Source organism: Parasteatoda tepidariorum, chromosome 1 (genome assembly GCF_982258835.1).
Source record: "Parasteatoda tepidariorum strain Cologne lab strain chromosome 1, Ptep-v5.0, whole genome shotgun sequence".
Lineage (NCBI taxonomy): Eukaryota > Metazoa > Arthropoda > Arachnida > Araneae > Theridiidae > Parasteatoda > Parasteatoda tepidariorum.
In genome coordinates, this window is record NC_141755.1 from 130,936,011 (window position 1) to 130,953,966 (window position 17,956).

General features: G+C 30.2%; 1 protein-coding gene across 1 annotated transcript in view; it reads right to left on the minus strand.

The window, feature by feature from the left end:
- LOC107442445 (serine protease 33) overlaps positions 1 to 17,956 on the minus strand; it is a 46,513-nt gene that overhangs the window by 16,918 nt on the left and 11,639 nt on the right. The window contains exons 3-4 of the mRNA XM_071178169.2: positions 6,653 to 6,937; positions 584 to 660 (exon numbers count right to left, since the gene is read on the minus strand). Coding sequence (XP_071034270.1) covers positions 584 to 660; positions 6,653 to 6,937 — 362 coding nt within the window. The remainder of the gene's footprint in view (positions 1 to 583; positions 661 to 6,652; positions 6,938 to 17,956) is intronic.

Below are 17,956 nucleotides of genomic sequence, written 5' to 3' on the forward strand. Positions count from 1 at the left end.
TTTTAAAAATGTATAAAAATACAAATACATTTGAAACATGTTTTTGATTTTAAAAAAATAAAAATTATTAACACGGGGAGAAATTATTATTGTCTCTGCCGCTTTCATTATTAGATTCAAAAATTGCCAAATGCAGAGCCTGCTATTGCATTCTTTATTAGAAACCTACAAATTGCAGGTGAACTACAGAACAATAGCTTTAAAACAGTGTCCTGCAAATTACATTTACTTCCAAGTAAAATAATGAACATGGAAAAATCTTCACAAATCAATATTTGAATACTTTGGGACACCAAATAGTTAAAATTATCTTTACCTTTGATTCTTTCTGAGCCCTTAGAAAAACACAGCAGCAAAAAAAAAAAAATTATTCTAGCATTACTACTATACGTGCGCTTTAAAAAAAAGAGAAAAGAAAATGAATATAAAACATTTTGTGTAAATGCTTTTGGGTATTTAAATTTTAATTTATAATCTAGTTTTGTAAACCATTTCACTATAGAAAATGTTGTTAACCAGCTTAAAGTAAAACCAAGCTTTAATAAATAATTATGTTAGAAATGAAAACAAGTTATAAGATTACCTGCCAAGGAAATTGTCCAAAGTATGCATCATTACCGCCAACTATTCTACTCGTTCTGGTCGCACTTCTTCCACAATCTTCAAAAGTACAATGAAACAAATTGAATTTCGTTAAAAAAAAACAAACATAACTTTATAAGATTAGACTCTTAACATTGGACCTTAATGCAATGCAAAACTACTCCAATCCCCTGTGGCAAAATCACAGCGACATTGTCGCAGAAGGTTACAGAGTTCTTGGAGAAAGATTTTTCATTTGGGAAATAAAAATTTTTTTGCCTTTCTTTTCTGCAGAAATTTTCAAAAGATTTTATGTTTTCTACAGAATTACATTTAAAAGATGCCTTTCTCGTGCATCAGAGTGGAAAAAGCTAATGATTTTTCTATTATTATTTGAGAATAACAAAGAATAAAGTACAATGAAGTAAAAAATTCAGTATTTCTTTCTGCAGAAATTTTCACTTTATTTTTTCCTGCGGTTATTACTGCTGAATTACAAGCTTTTAAAATCCATTTTTTTTTAAATACGATATTATTTATTACAACAACTGAATATCTCAAAATGCATTTAATAACCCCTTTGGAAGAGCCAATTTGCTGTTGATCTCCTTTATGGTAGTTACTGCTACGGATTTCATGATTTTTTAATTTTTTTAATGTGATGATGAATTACAAAACAGTGACAGCGCGCACGCCACGCTCTAGTTTAGTAGGTAGCGGATGAGTTTGAGAACAGTCGAGCCATATTCTACATACATACGTGGCGTGCGCACCGTCACTGTTTTGTTTATATCTTTCGAACAAAGTGTCTTACCATTCCAAAAATTTGGAATTAATATCATTATTGATTATACTTCACACTGTCGAAATATTAAAAAAATCAAAGATGTCCAAATTGCAAAAAAAAGTTGTTTTTTCAAAAAATGAATTTTTTTATGTCAAAAACAAAACATTTTATATTTTAATGTTGATTTTCTTAGAGTTTGAGAAAAATCACTTCAAGAAAGTGTATTTAAGTATTTTTGTTGTTGGCTGGCACTACGTTAAAAAATAACTTGCAAAGTCGTGTGCTCAAAAAAGCGAAATTTTCAAAAATTTGTATAGTCAAAAATATGCAATTTAAACAAAAACGCAAAAATATGTGTCGATTTATTTTCAATAAAGAACAATAAAATAAAATTATATCATTTTTGCATCATAGGTGTAAATTTTGTATGGATTGCCCCATACACTCTAATTTCTTGACAGATTTGAATTTTTGACCATTAAAATATCAGAAGGCAGTAGTCCTAGCCCAATAGTTGTGTTCTCCCTACAAAAAAAAAGAAGAGTTTCCTCTCTGAAAAGAGCACTTTTGAGTTTTGTAACTTATCATAGATATTTATCAAAATGCGGAATATGAATGCAAATGTGTAATATATGTAATAAATATCACAGATATTCAGTGTTTTCACTACAGCGCGAGAACGCGAGAATCTCGCATATTTTTTTCTCTTCTCGCATTAAAAAATGATTACCGCGAGAAATTCGCGTATTCTATAAATTAATTTCAAAATTCGCAAAATTCTCGCATTTTGGAAAAAGTTTCGAATTACGTCATTTAGAATAAAATCCGTTTCACTTTTCTTCCTGGATCTTCATTATTTTCAACACTTGCCCCGTTATCTAGCTTCCCTATTTACCAGTAGGTATTGTTCAGAACCTTTTCGAACAACAGAACACAACCCCTCCGAACCACAGAACCCCTTTCAGAACACATTTCTCTGCAATCACGTGTTTACTGTAGGTATGGTTTTTCATGTAAGACGTTCAAATTTTTTTATGCACTAATGTAAGATGGACAAATACCTAGTAAAGGCAAAATCTTCTATGATGATGCAGCAAAAATATTCAATGCTTTAAAAAATAGAAGACGTTAAAAATGTATTATAATAAAAGAAATGATTTTTTTTCCAAGTCTATTTGTATTTTTTCAGTTTTTAGAAATCTCACTTAACTTTCTGAAATCTCACCCTGTTTTTGAGAAAGGGTGAGAAATTCTCACCCATTTTCTTTCTATGATGAAAACACTGGATATTTATCAAAATGTGTAATATTATGTAATAATTGAATTTTAGGCACAATTTTTAAATTATCCTCTCATACTATTTTATGAATATATTCAAAATGATAATTTTCCCTCATAATCAAAAGAGAAACATTCATAGTTTATAAACGTAATTTAAAGGCAATCTCTGTGCAATTCTTTTTCTTTCTTCTTAAAAAAAATAAACTAACAGTAAAAATGATTAATTGATAAACAACTTGAAAGCTGTTTTCGATAATTTAAACCAAATGAAAGAAAAATTTTATGAGGAAATGAACATTCAGATACGACATATAAAGAAAATCAACATTTAAAGATTTAAAAAATATATATATAAATATTTACTGGAAAAAAATAGTTTTAAAATTTAAAATCTAAGAAATGTATTAACAATTCTCCTTCCCCCGAAAAAAATACCAGGGGTCTGTCCAGACATTTTGTGAAAGGTCCAGTTTTTGTAAAAGTGAAAAAATTACTCGTAATTAGTGAATATAAAATAAGCGTCAAGTCACATTCTTTCAACCAGGGTCCTGTTTTGTGAATTTGTGCATATAGGGTCCTGTTATTGCAAATGGATACAAGATTATGCTCAACACTGTAAAATTATAATTAAAAAAAAAATCAAATTTTCAAAACTAAACAGCTATTGCTGCTACTAAATTAGAGATGCAACATACAAATATTTAGTATTTAGCCTATACTACACAACACAGAATATTCATTTCGGACGAATAATGGAAACAAAACCACTCACATTTTTAATAATTTCGATTGACATATTTTAAATAACACAACTTAATCATGTATCACTTCTAATGTGTTACACATTCAGTAAACTTAAACAATTCTTAAATTTATAATAGTTTTTTTTTAAAAAAATTGATATAAGTTAATTTTTATTTACACCATATTTTATCAATTAATTTTATAAATAATATATTGCTCAATTATTTATTTACAAAAAAATATAATTTAATATCAATCAGAATGTAGACACGATGTTTGTAGAAGTAGAAATATTTTCTTAAAATACTACATTTGGAATTTATAAATAATTTTTGACTCCTAAGAGGTTAAGGTACATAATATAAATGAAATGAGATCAAACTAAGCCTCAGGAATTAAGCAGAAAAACATGATTAACAAAATATTAGAGCAATATACGTCGATTGCCAGTAGATTTGAAAACATCTATAAGAGTTGAACACTTAGCATGAGTCAATTTTCCCCGCCCTTTTACAATAATACGCAAATGTCTTTCGAGTGTCTCTTGTGAAGAGTCCAATTAAAAGATAAATTATTTTGTGAAGGGTCCACTTTTAAGTTAAAATATTCTGTGAAGGGTCCATTAACGAACCCAAATTTCTTCTAAACAGATCCCTGAATACTCATAAAAATTAAACCAGTTGAGAATAATCCCAACAAAGTTTCCCCCCCCCAATGCCCACCTGTGTTAACCTCCGTCAATATAGGCATTTACAGGGCGATTTTGTTGGCCTCTCTTTCAGGGGCACCATATTAGGTAGGCTAACGTCGCTCCCACAGTGAGGACAGGTAGTACAGAGAAGGAAAAAACATCCATGTCTTGCCAGGGATTCGAACCCAGAACCTTTCTGGTGCAAGGACAGTTTTCTGCCCCCTACACAAGCCGGTCGGCTTCCTAACAATGTAAAACAGACAAAAACAGATAGAAAACAGAATTAAACCTATAATCACAGACAATTTTAGCAATGTGTAATTATTACTTAAAAACCAAGAATAAATTATTTCAAAGTAGAATCTAAATAAAACAGCAGTGTTTTTAAGGGATTGCAGCTTACTTTTACAAAGAGGATGCATTTATTGGGATCAAAGGGCCCTTCAGAAAACGCTTAATGAGACCATTGCCAACAGTGATTTTGGCCCTTTAATGTTAGATTAATTTTTTGCGAATTTCGCCATATCACCATGATTTTTAAATTTAATCTTATGTGAACTATAATGCTAATCACCTTAGCAAAACGGTGATTCATATGGAAAATTTTGCTCATGCACTCTGATACTCACGTAGTGTCGGCATTCCGCACATGGCTCGCACCGAGCACAGTGATGACGTAAAATAGCCTCAGTGGCAGACGTATCACGGGTTAGAGACCCCTAGCCATCAAGCTAACCACGGGAGGTTTTCATAGTTTTCCTTTTCATGGAACTCAAATGTGTGTTAGTTCCATCAAAAAGTTCTCAATAAAGGCAAATTTCTTCCAGAATTCCCTTGTCTTCTGAATCGTGTTCAAAATGACAAAGCTACGGATTTGAACATCAGTAGCCGTATAACAATGACGGTTATAAAACAAAATAGCGTTCGTAATGCAATAGAGTTAAAAGGAATCAGTCACGCTTTGCGAAATCTCGTTACTGATGTTTATTTTTAAGTGCATCTAAAGATTTTCTTCCCAGTTTGCCATAAGTGTTAATTTTGCAGTAATCTTAAGTTAAAATAAATAGGGACTCCCTCAAATTTGGAGAAAGCTTTAAATTAAACCACTAGTTGTACATCAAAAGACATGTTTCGTAATAGGTTTTTTTTTTATTTTTCAAATTGCAAGAACAGACATTTTCAGGATTTCCCCACAATCTTTTACCCTCTCCGTTACAATGGCTGTTTTGATGATCTTTTCCTTCACCTTTTAATTAGGTTATCAGGGAAACATGATTATTTATGCTAAAATTTGTCCACCTTAATTATTGAAGTATACTTGCTTTTCGTTAAATCATGGTAACCCCCGTGTCAAAATTTTTTTGGGCTTTCTGCAACATACCTTTCTAACACTAATATCTCTCTGCAAGATATTTTAAAAGTAACAAATATACATGTTACTAAGTTAAAGTAACAAAAGCATCAACTAAAAAAAAAAAAAAAAAAAGAAACTTTTTGGATTAAATTAAACTATTTTTTAATCAAATGTGCAATATATTTTTAATTCTAATATCATGGGCTATATTCTCGCATTTTGCAGGGGGAAAACACACTAATTATATCCTTTTTCGCATTTTGTAAATCATCATCGGAATAAAAAAAAATTTTAAATTCACGACGGACTCTTCAAAAAAGGGTTACTAAATACGCGTTTTCATTGCGAGATTCAGTTATTTTATTTTATAACCATCGTTGAACAGCCGACCCAATCTTATGGGTTTATGACTACTAATTTTCAACTTCGTAGCCTTGTCATTTTGAACCCAATTCAGAAGACAAGGGAACTCCTGAATCGAGTATTGGGAGAAATTTGCCTTCGTGGAGGACTTTTTGATGGAGCTAACTCGCATTTGCCCCATGGAGAGGAAAACCGCAAAACCCTCCTACGGTTAGCCTGTTGGCAAGGGGACTCTAACCCATGATCAGTCTACCACTGAGGATATTTCATGTCAGTACTGCAGTCGGCGCAAGCCGGATGCCCTCTATCCCCTGAGCCAACGCGGCTCAAGAATCAGTTATTGTCATAAATAATATAGTACAATAGTATTAACAATACAGTACAATAGTAATATAGTACAATATTACAAATACAATAGTATTAAAGATATCGGATTTTAAAACTATGTAGAAATCACTTGTAATAACTGCATTAAAAAAATTAGAACGCGAAATTTTTTGCAGAAAAGAAAACCTAATTTTCCACTTCATCAATCTTTATTTTTCATTGTTCTCAACTGAGAATAGAAAAAGCATTTTTTTCTCCACTCAGATGGACGAGAAAAGCATCTTTTGAATATAATTCTGAAGAATAGATAAAATCTTTCCAAAATTTCTGCAGAAAGGAAAACCAAAGTTTTTCCCTTCCTAAAAAATAATCTTTCTGCAAGGTACGCTAAAATTTGGCAATTTTAATCATAGAAGTATACTTGCGAAGAAGATTTCATTAAACTAGGTACAAGCCTTGAGATGTCTATGTATTATATTAACAAAGAGTTTAATATATGATTTGAAGTGTTAAAATTGCTTACATGGATCATTTTTGACCGGTCCATAATTCTGTGCACTGACCGACTTCTTTTCCGTGGGGGTGTTGCAACAGGCGAAGAGTGGTCCACATGATTGACCCAGTGAACCCCCAGACAACCAGCAGTAGAGAAAGAATTGGCACTTGCCCCCACTCGAACACTGAGTGTAAGTATTCTGTCTGGAAGGGCTTTGGTAGAAAGGTTTGAAGGAATTGAAACCTCGACCCTCATGCTTAGGTCTACGGAAGAACACCTCAGACTCTGGTGAATGGTGGACGTAGATAGCACCTGGAAATAAAATATGCATCATAAATCATTTGGTTGTACTTGCCGACATTTCTAATGTTTAAGCTTTGTTTATAGTATAATATCAAGGGTCTGTCTGGTTTTCTTTGAGAGGTGCCCATTTTGTGAAAATTAAAAATTATATTAAAAAATCAACACAAAAATAAAGTAAGAAAATATTCTTAAAAATTGTCACTTCAAATAAAAATCATTTATGACAGGTAAATTTCTGTATATTTTTCCCCATATTAAAAAGATAATGCATTTAAGTACATGCATTTAACAGAACTGGCACTAAAAGTTCTTTCCATTAAGAGAACATTTTCGACTAGGTCATACAGAAAAGTTTCACAGTGAAAAAAAAAAAATTTCATAAAAAGTAAAGGTCTGTTAGAATAAATTTACAATAATGTTTGAGATTGTGTTCGAATTTTGACTTCATGCAAAGTTTACGGATGGAAACCCTCATCGTTTCATTTTAGAAATCTCAGCTAAAAAAAAAACTCGCTTTAATATGGCGTGAGTGACAGATTAGGTTTACCATATTGCTCTATCTGACCAAACATGTGCTACCTTTTCGTAAAAAAGCTCCTTTTTCCATAGATTGAAACGAGAACAGGGTTTGCACAAGAACTTGCTTTATTAAAAGTGTTTCGCGAAACTACCGTTTTTCCTAAAGTTGAATTTGTGAAGTTACTGCGAAAGGGTAGTAAATATACCCTGGACAGACATCCTGAACATATAATGTTCCACCACTTTATAATAGTTCATATTATACTTCTTTTTAAATGGAATAGGCATTTACGAGATTTTCTACCTCTTCATATTTTCCCCTCTTTTCATCGTATTCAGAAACTTTTTCTCCCACACCAGTTTGTTTCAGTAGAAGATAGAAACCCATTTCGGTAACTTCTTATGTAATTTACAATAGTTTGAAAGGGTTACAGAGCATGCATATTATGATTACAATATATGACTGTCTATTTCAATATTATTAAAATAGTTTGTATATTTTGTTCTACACATCACTCACAACACCTCCAGTTTAATGTCACAAGTATATGATTAGTGTAAATAAAACACTTTAAATAGTTGAATAACATTCAGGTTAGACAGAACACCATTCTCCAAAGAAGTTTAATAGCATTTCTTTTAGGGTCAATAATTGTACATTTAGAAATCATTATTGAATGCAATTACTGTCCACTAATTTTTATTGAAAAAATGCAAGCAATGATTTGCACTTAGTTATTTAAAGAAATGAAATAATTTTTCCATCAGGGTTGTCACTCAAGAAAAAAAAATTCCCGACTTTTTCAGATACATCTATTTAAGAAATGTCAGACTAATAGTGAAGTACGTACTGATAATGTAGAGGACAAAATATACAATGAACCACACAAAAATTATCATTTGTAATTTATACATTATATTGTACATTTTATTTTATGAAACTCCACAGTACAGAGAAACAATGGCATTGAAGACAATAGAAATATATCACATAAAAATGAAAAAAATGCTTTAATATTTTGTATTATCTAACACAGAAAACTATAATTTTTGATTTAGTTCTGCAATTTGAACAACTTTTGAAGAAATATCCCATATTAATTTTTGCTTAGTTTTGTACACCTGTTTAACTTTATAAATTGCCACCTGCATGAAGCAAACAAAGCAAAAACGGACAAGAATAAAATTTTTAGAATAAAAAAGGTTGTGTCCCAAGTCTTTATGTAAATTAAAAACAAATTTTTTTTTATAAATAATTAAAAATACTGAAGATATAAAATTAAAAAATAATCTCACTTTCTTAATGAAGCCTCAATTCATTATTAATGAAGATTAACTTACATTACTATTTGTATGTAATACAAAACAAAAACCTCATTTATCTAAGCTTCTCCCAGATTTGATAATAATAAATTATTAATATCTCTGCTATACACAGATGTTCTGCATTTAAATATTGGTTCAAAAATTTAAAAAAAAATAAAAATACTAAATCATTTCACAAAATCTAATTTAATACACTAAATAAAATACTATTTATGAAAACAAAATACATAAAGACAACTGCAAGGGATTGATTGTCATCTTGGCAATGAATAATATTTTTTCCTTCTTATTTGTATTTTTATTAAGATATTAAAGGAAATTCGTTTAAAAAAAAGCAAATAAAAAGAAAGATATATCACTATACTCAATACTGTAATTATAGTGATATATCTTGCTGGAAATATCTTTCACTGGAGTATATCTGTCCATCTGATCCTTTATTATGAAGAAAAAATCAGAATATTACAGAAAGAAAAACATTCAAAATTTGCGCTTACACAAAACAGAATTACTCTAAAAGTTTGTATTAACATATAAAATTAATATTATTTAAATAATAACAATCATAAATATTAAATTAATGTTACAATTAATGGGAATTAAACCTAATCAAGTGATTAGTGATACAAAAAGTAGCTTAATCATCTTCAAATCTCACCAAGGGGGAATATTTTAAAGAATAAATTAAACAAAAAACTATAAATAATTTTCTTTCCAGTTCCAGTGGGGAAAAAATCATTTGCCAAAACCAAATTTTATTCTCCAAATTTACGATTTTATCGCATTTGGAGAGAATGCTAAACTGCTTTTTGAAAACTCTGAAACGTTCTGTGACAATGTAATATAGATAGACAAAATACCTATATAAACTTTTTTTATTTATTTTATGCACTCATTTAATTTTAGACTCTCTAGCTGGAAGCTTTCTTCAAAATTTTAAAAAATACAAAATGCACGCTACTCTTGCTGTCAACTTTTACACTTGTCATTATTCCGAATACTTCTTGTTTTTTAGAAAACTCGTTCGCGTACCAGGCTTATAACTATATAGTTAATAATATATAGCAGTTTTAACAAAACCAGATTTTGAAATTCGTGAATAAATCAATAAACTTATTTCACTTTAATTCCTTTAGTGAAATTCTTATATTGTTGCCATACAAAATAAAATAATAAACTCCTTTAATACTTTTAGTACTTATTGTTGCCATGCAAAATAAAATAATAAACTAAATTCTGAACCTATTTTCAAAAAGAAACAGGATCAATCATCTAGTTTCGGTTTGGCTGTCCATATTACTGAGCTTTGACAGTTAGTTAACTACTTTTAATTTTTTTTTTTAAATGCTTCAAATTTAGATTGAATAAAAATTTTAACGTCATTCTTTGCATAACGAAATGATCTTTAGGAATCAACAAAATTCCTTTTTCAGTTGATTTACATGGACCAACGCTATAATAAGTTAAAGAAAAAACAGAAAAATGCTCTTTATATGAGCTAAATTATATTGATGTTTCATATTATTTAATGCTACTTCAAACAAAGTGACCAGGGCCCCTGCTCATCTACCGGAAAGGAAGGTCGCAATGTGTGTGTGTATATATATATATAACAATGAAAAAAGGGGAAAAGAAATTTCTGTAAATTTTCACTTGTTTTCTCCACATTTTGAACTTATTTTATGAGTTCTATTTACTTGCAGCTTATGCGCAATAAATAAAACTTTTTGTTTTTCTAAATTTTCTTAATATTTTTTTCGTTTTTATTTATTATGCTATATATATATATATATATATATATATATATATATATATATATATATATATATATATATATATATATATATATATATATATATATATATATATATATATATATATATATATATATATATATATATATATATATATATATATATATATATATATATATATATGCGTGCGTGCGTGTTTCATTTACAAGGACATCAAGCAGTGGCAGATGGTGAGAACGAGTACCACTAGGGGAATAAGCCTGTATTTTATTTTATTTTAAAACTGTCATTGAACAGCTGATCCATCTGGGAATTAACGACTAACAATATTCAACTCCGCAGCTTTAAAATTTTGAACCAAATCCAGAAGACAAGAGAACTCCTGGATCAGTACCCCTCGAAATATTGACTTGTTATGGAAACTTGGAGGACTTTGTAACCCCGACAGATTTAACGAGCACGAGTCATCATTTAATACAGTGGTTCTTAACCTTTTTAAGCCGCGACCCAAATTTGAGAAATATGTTCATGTCGCGACCCAAAAAAAAGTCAAAATTATAAAATAATAAGTACTACCAACACCTCCTAGAAAAGTCATTGTGGCTGAGTAAGCCACAATGACTTCTTCTAGGAGGTGTTGGTATTACTTATTATTTGGTGCATTACTAACTTTTTTGGTTCGACTTAGTGCGACCCAAGAAATATGCTTCGCGACCCAATTTTGGGTCGCGACCCATAGGTTAAGAACCGCTGATTTAATAGACGGGAATTCTTCAGTCGACTGGATTCGAACTCCCGTTCTCACGAGCAAGAGTTCTACGTCCTACCGGCTCATCCCGGCCCATAAAAGACTATTTTTTATAACCGTTGTTGAACAGCCGAACAGAATTAAAATTTACGACTACTTATGTTCAACTTCGCTGCCTTGTCATTTTGAACCCAATCCAGAAGACAAAACTCCCTAATCAAGTAGTGGGGGAAATTTGCTTTCGTGAAGGCCTCTTTGATGAAACTACCCCGAAATTGCGTTACATGGTGATAAAAACCACGATAACCTTCCACGGTTAGCCTGACGGCTAGGGGACTCTAACCCATGATCCGTCTATCACTGAGGATATTTTACGTCAGCACTGTGGTTGGTGCAAACCGTGCGCGTAATGCCAACACTAGCGATTCGTATCGATCAGCCATCACTGGGATTTGAATCCGTGTCACCTCATTGGATGTCGAAAGTTCTATGCTCTGATAAGGCTCTGGCCTTATATTATGACACGAACCATTGAAAATGAATCATAGAACGTGAAAATCCGATCATTAGATAAAAAGTTATTCAGGATTTTCGCTTCGGATGTTTTTCAAAAATGTATAAACAACGTACGCTTGCACTTTCATGCTTATGACTGCTCACACGCTTGATATTGCTGTTCTTTGTTACCAACGTGAAACATGAGCCATTTTATTCCTCATCATTGTGTAAGATACATTTAATGGGATAGTTCTCACTATTTTCCGAAGCAGACATGAAGATGAACCGACCTATTTAACAAAATATTTCTTTATTTTTTTTTAAAAAAAAAAAGCATTTTAATCTGTGTTCTAAAGACAGTTTCATCCTTGGTTAAATAGGCATTTATCTTAAGATATTCGTTTTCTTAGGTAGATAATTCATTAGAAACGCTCTAATTAACCGTTAGAGAGAAAGCAACCCTAACTAGTCGGAGTCATATTTAAATGCTTCAATGCTGTTAGTTTTGACAAAAAATAACAAACAAACAAAAAAGAAAAAGAAAGAAGGAAAGATAAGAAAAGTAGGGTGGCTAATTTTCGGAAAAAACAAATATATAATAAATTTATATTTTCTTCAAATATTCTTCCAGATATAATAACAGTTTGTTGATGTTGTAGCTTTTACTTTTTCTCTCTTCAATTTTCCTAAAATTCCAAAAACATTTTTTTTTATATATAAAATTCGTATACACATTTATAAATACGATAACTTAACCATCACATATTTTTTGTTGCATTTAAAGTATTTATTTTTTAAAATAATTAGTGTTTCCCGCAACAGGTAGCTCGAGCCGTTATATGTTTAAAAGAAAAATAATTAATTAAGAAAAAAAAATTTAATTAAAATTATTATTTTTAATTTATTTTAATTTAAGAGAAAAATTTATTTAAGTATGTAAAATTTATAAAGAACCTATTTTTGAATTTCCTCTTTTTATTCCAAAAGCAGCTGCGCTAATTAATTTGATTGAAAAAAAAAATTTTTTTTTGAATGATAAATTAGCCCTTAAGTTCGAAGAATAAATAACAATTTGAGCGAAATTTAGATTATATCATTTTTTTAAAAACTTGATCCAAAAATGTATTAAAAACGAAAGAATGATGAGAAACAAATTTCTATTGATTTTTGATAACAAAAACTAAATTTTTTGTTCAAAACTAGCTATTAAGTATTTATTCTTTGTACTTCTTCACTAAAATTTCGTCGTAAGCCGTAATTTTTTTTAAATACTTTTGTTTCAACTTCTTTTTTTTTTTGAATAGGTCATATTGGCGAGTAAGAACAAATGTAATATAAAATATTTAAAAGAAATGTACCGTGACGGCAAAAAAATCTTGACAAGGTTTTAAAAAAGAAAAAAAAAAAAAAAAAAAGAAAAAAAAAAAAAAAAAATATATATATATATATATATATATATATATATATATATATATATATATATATATATATATATATACATATATATATATATATATATATATATATATATATATATATATATATATATATATATATATATATATAAATATATATATATATATATATATATATATATATATATATATAACAAAATAAATAAATACAGGAAAAAAGTTAGGAAAAACAATAAGTTTCAATTATTGCGCATGAGCTACAAGTAAACAGAACTCATTAGATAAGTTCAAAATGAAAATAAAATAAAGGAAAATTATAGACATATGAAAATGGGGGGGGGGAAATAATTAAGAAAATAACAAACAACTGATTAAAAAAAAAAAAAAAAGGATAAAATTTTTTTTTCCCCGGTCTTTTTAAAAAAAATTTCCTCTTTTTTTTTTAATCAGTTGTTATATATATATATATATATATATATATATATATATATATATATATATATATATATATATATATATATATATATATATATATATATATATATATATATATATATATATATATATATATATATATATATATATATATATATATATATATATATATATATATATATATATATATCGTAGAACCTTTTACTGAGTTTGTGAAACAATACACAATCACACATTTTATAAAATGATGACTAACAATACAATGAACATACATTGCTGCATGTCAGCAGAATGACATCATTATTACAATTATAACGTTACTAATCAATGTCCATTATCAACCACTGGATTTAATCTCATATTATAATTTACTGTCGTATAACGCGTTAATGAGATGATCATAACAACATCACGCAAAGTATTTATTTGCCTCAATCAAATCACAAACAACTTTATTTGAAACTAGATCCATGCGTGACATGTTCTGATCATCAAAACGAATACGTCACTGTCTTCAACAATTCTGACAACTGCACAATAATTCCTATTTGCTTTAAAAATTATACACAGTGCACAAAAAGAAGAGAACACCCTGAATAACTTTTTATCTAATGATCACGTTCAATGATTCATTTTCAATGGTCCGTGTTTTATTATAGGACCAGAGCCGTGGTGGCTCAATGGATAGGGTGTTTGACTTTCAATGAGGTGACCTGGGTTCAAATCCCAGTGATGGCTGCGCCCTACGAATTTTTTTTTTTTACTTTCCAAAAAAATTATAATAGTTTCTTTTCGAAAGTAAAAAAAAAGACAATAATTTTTTTAAAATTATTATTAATATATTCCAGCCGTGATGGCTCAGATGACAGAGCATTCCTATGAGGTGAACCGAGTTCCAATCCCAGCGATCTCTGGTCGATACGAAATCTGCACCCGGCTTGCACCGACCACAGTGCTGACACGAAATATCCTCTGTGTAAGACGGATCACGGGTTAGAGTCCCCTTGCCATCAGTCTTACCGTGGGTGGTTTTCCTCTCCATATAACGCAAATGAGAGATATTTTCATCAAACAGTCCTCTACGAAGGCACATTTTCTCCTAAAACTTGATCCAGGCGTTCCCTTGTCTTCTGGATTGGGTTCAAAATGACAAGGCCACGGGGTTGAACATTAATAGTTATAAACCCAAAATTTTGTCGGCTGCTCAACGTCGGTTATAAAATAAAATAATATAGTGCCAAATGAGAAAATTTTGGTAGTGGCCTGCAGCGGTTATAGCATTTTTAGCATTAGTTGTTTTTTAAATTTTGTATAAACTTCTTCAAAAACGGAAATTCTTAAACAATTTTTCAAAAAAATTGTTAATATTAATGTAAGACATTTCTTTTTAACTTTAGTTTAAAAAAATACAGTAAATACTACGAGGTCCATATTTAAAATGAAGAAAAATTTTAATAAACTAGTGAGAAATAAAATCATTCTCAGAAAATTATAGAATATTCTTAAAATTTCTCCCTTTTCAAAAACTAATAAACAACTCATTTCTGACGAAACATCGCCAGCAATTTCAAATCGCCATTTGAAATATTTAAAGCCCCTGGTCATTGGACCTATTAGACGCACTATAATATTCTTTACAAAATCTTAATTATCAGGTGATACAATACAGTTTTATAGTTTTTAAGCGACTGAAACCGGTTTGCACTTGTTTACGTTAGTGTATTAATTGGTTACATTAGACCAGAGGTCGCCAAAGTGGTCTATATAGACCCCCAGGGGTCTATTTAGCATAGGCGGGGGTCGATCTGAGCTAGGGGGTCGAATGGGGGTCGATTGGTCGAAGGATTATCAGTATTTTACAGATATGTGACAATTAGAAATAAAAGAAGAAGACTTGGAAATATATACAGGTAATCTTCAAAAATTGAGCGACGATTTTAAACTGCGTTTTGTTGATTAGGAAAACATTGACATCCCTGATTGGATTATTGTGCCATTTTCTGCTCAAATTGAAAACGTGGACATCAACCTGCAAGATGAGCTTGCTGAATTATTATGGGGATTTGAAGCAAAAACGCTTTTTAAAAATTTAACAATACGCAAATTTTGGACAAATATAAATATAATGCAAAAATATGTAAAACTTTACGAAATAGCTCAGCCATTTATGATAGCATTTCCAAGTTCCTATATGGTTGAAGCCGGTTTCAGTCACGTAAATTCAATCTTAACTAAGAACAGAAATAAATTAAATGTGGAGTTTCGAGGGGATTTAAGATTAAAATTGACCAATTTTGAACCCAATATCACCTTGAAAAAAAAAAAAAAAGAAAAAAAACCAGGTACAGCTATGTTATTGATTAAGAAGCAATAAATCCGTAGTTACTTTACTTATTATTTCTACTTACTTATAATTACTTATTATTTCATAAATATTAAGTATTTATATTTCAACATTAATATATTTCTCATAAAACTATTGTTACACTATGTACTATTACTTTAATGAATGTTCAAAATCATAAAACAGATGTACAAACACAGTATCTAATAGAGTTTTATTTTAATTAACAGAAAATTACTTTTATGGGGGTCGATGGAGATTTCGAAAAATTATGTAGGGGTCGATGATCAATAAAGTTTGTCAACCCCTGCATTAGACGATATATAATATAAATTTTACGTTTGGATAAATAAGACTATATATTATATAAATATAGAATATTTACTATATCAGGTATTATATTATTATATTGTAATAATTAGTTCAAATTATTAGACGCACTGTTGTGTTTTAATAATGACGTGAGTTTATGGGCAATACTTTTATATTTAAGCATACAAGTATTGAGTTTTTATTCAGATTTTTTTATATACTTCCTAATTTGTATATATTTTTAAAATTTTGTATTATAATGTTTACCAATTGATAGACTAACGTAAACAATTGCAGTCAGTCACATAAAAACCTGTATAGAGTATAATCTAATAATATATTGACTGTATTTGTTCAATATAGGATCTGCTCTAAACACTCTTACCTTTAAATGAATAATGTCGATTTTTTAATTTCTCTTCGGTCATCTTTACCATTGAAATAACGGTAATGACAAAAACGAAATTAGCGGTGAAACTGACCCGGATATTCCCGTTCACAATTGGGTTAAGAAAATGTTCTTTTTTATTTTCTCTCGACATTTTATTCTCGGTCACGATGACTTTTTCATTTTGTTCTTCAGTTGACAATACCCTGCATTACAACAGTTTCATTTTGTTTTCTCCTCATTGTTTTTACAAATAAAAGAGAGAATTTAAACATAGATTGTCCACTTATTTCTCAAGAGCTATTCGATCGATTCATTTTCTGCAAGCAGTTTCGAGATTTTTAATTTACAATTGTATAGTTTGAAACAGTGCATGCATGTGTATAACTTACATTTCAAAATGCTTTTCCTCATTTATATTTATAGATAAAAAAATAATAATAATAAATATTAAATTTATTTATGGTTTTCGAACAAACAAATTTCATAATTATGAAGCCAAAAAAATTTCATATGTTTAAATAATAATCGTTAATAACAAATATTTTACAAAACCAATCTTTGATGAAATTGAATCCTCTAGCGTTCGTATCTAAAATGTAGTTAAGTAATAGTGACTACTACATTTGCAATCAGTAGTTTGAGGTATCTGCATTTGTGATAAAGTAGGGGAAGTTAACTACTCAAAAGGTCTAGCTTTTAGCCACGCTCATCCTTTAATAGCGGACAATACTGTTGCATGCTTTATTGAAATTGCATTCATTTGCAGGCTGGTTTGCTCAATTTAGGCTTATAAACCTTTTTCAAATCGAAGAACAGATAGAACAATTTGGAATCCCAGCAGATCACCGAAGTCAAGCATCGCTGTCTGCGGTCAGTGTGCGGGTGGGTGACCACTTGGATCAGCCTGCGTAGGGACCAAGGGTGTACGGTATGGGTCCTCGTTAAACTGTTCTACCGTCAAGTGCTCGACTTCGCGTGCAGGTCGTCGGGCTACCGAAGCGGGGGTGCCATCCCCTCTACAGAGGATCAAAATGGTGATGGCATGTCTTCGGATCATCCTCATGAATGTTTCCCAAACCGTCGCCAATAGCCCATTGTGCAGCTCAAGTGCGACGTAAATGAACTATAACAACAACAGAATATAGAGATGCACATTAAAAAGAGAACATCGAGGGTTACGACGGGATTCGAACCCGCCACCTCGACACTGCCGGACGATACCGCTCGGCCAGGGAGGCCCCCGATACTGCCGCAAGCCACAAATTAAAGAAGAAATAAAATTGCTC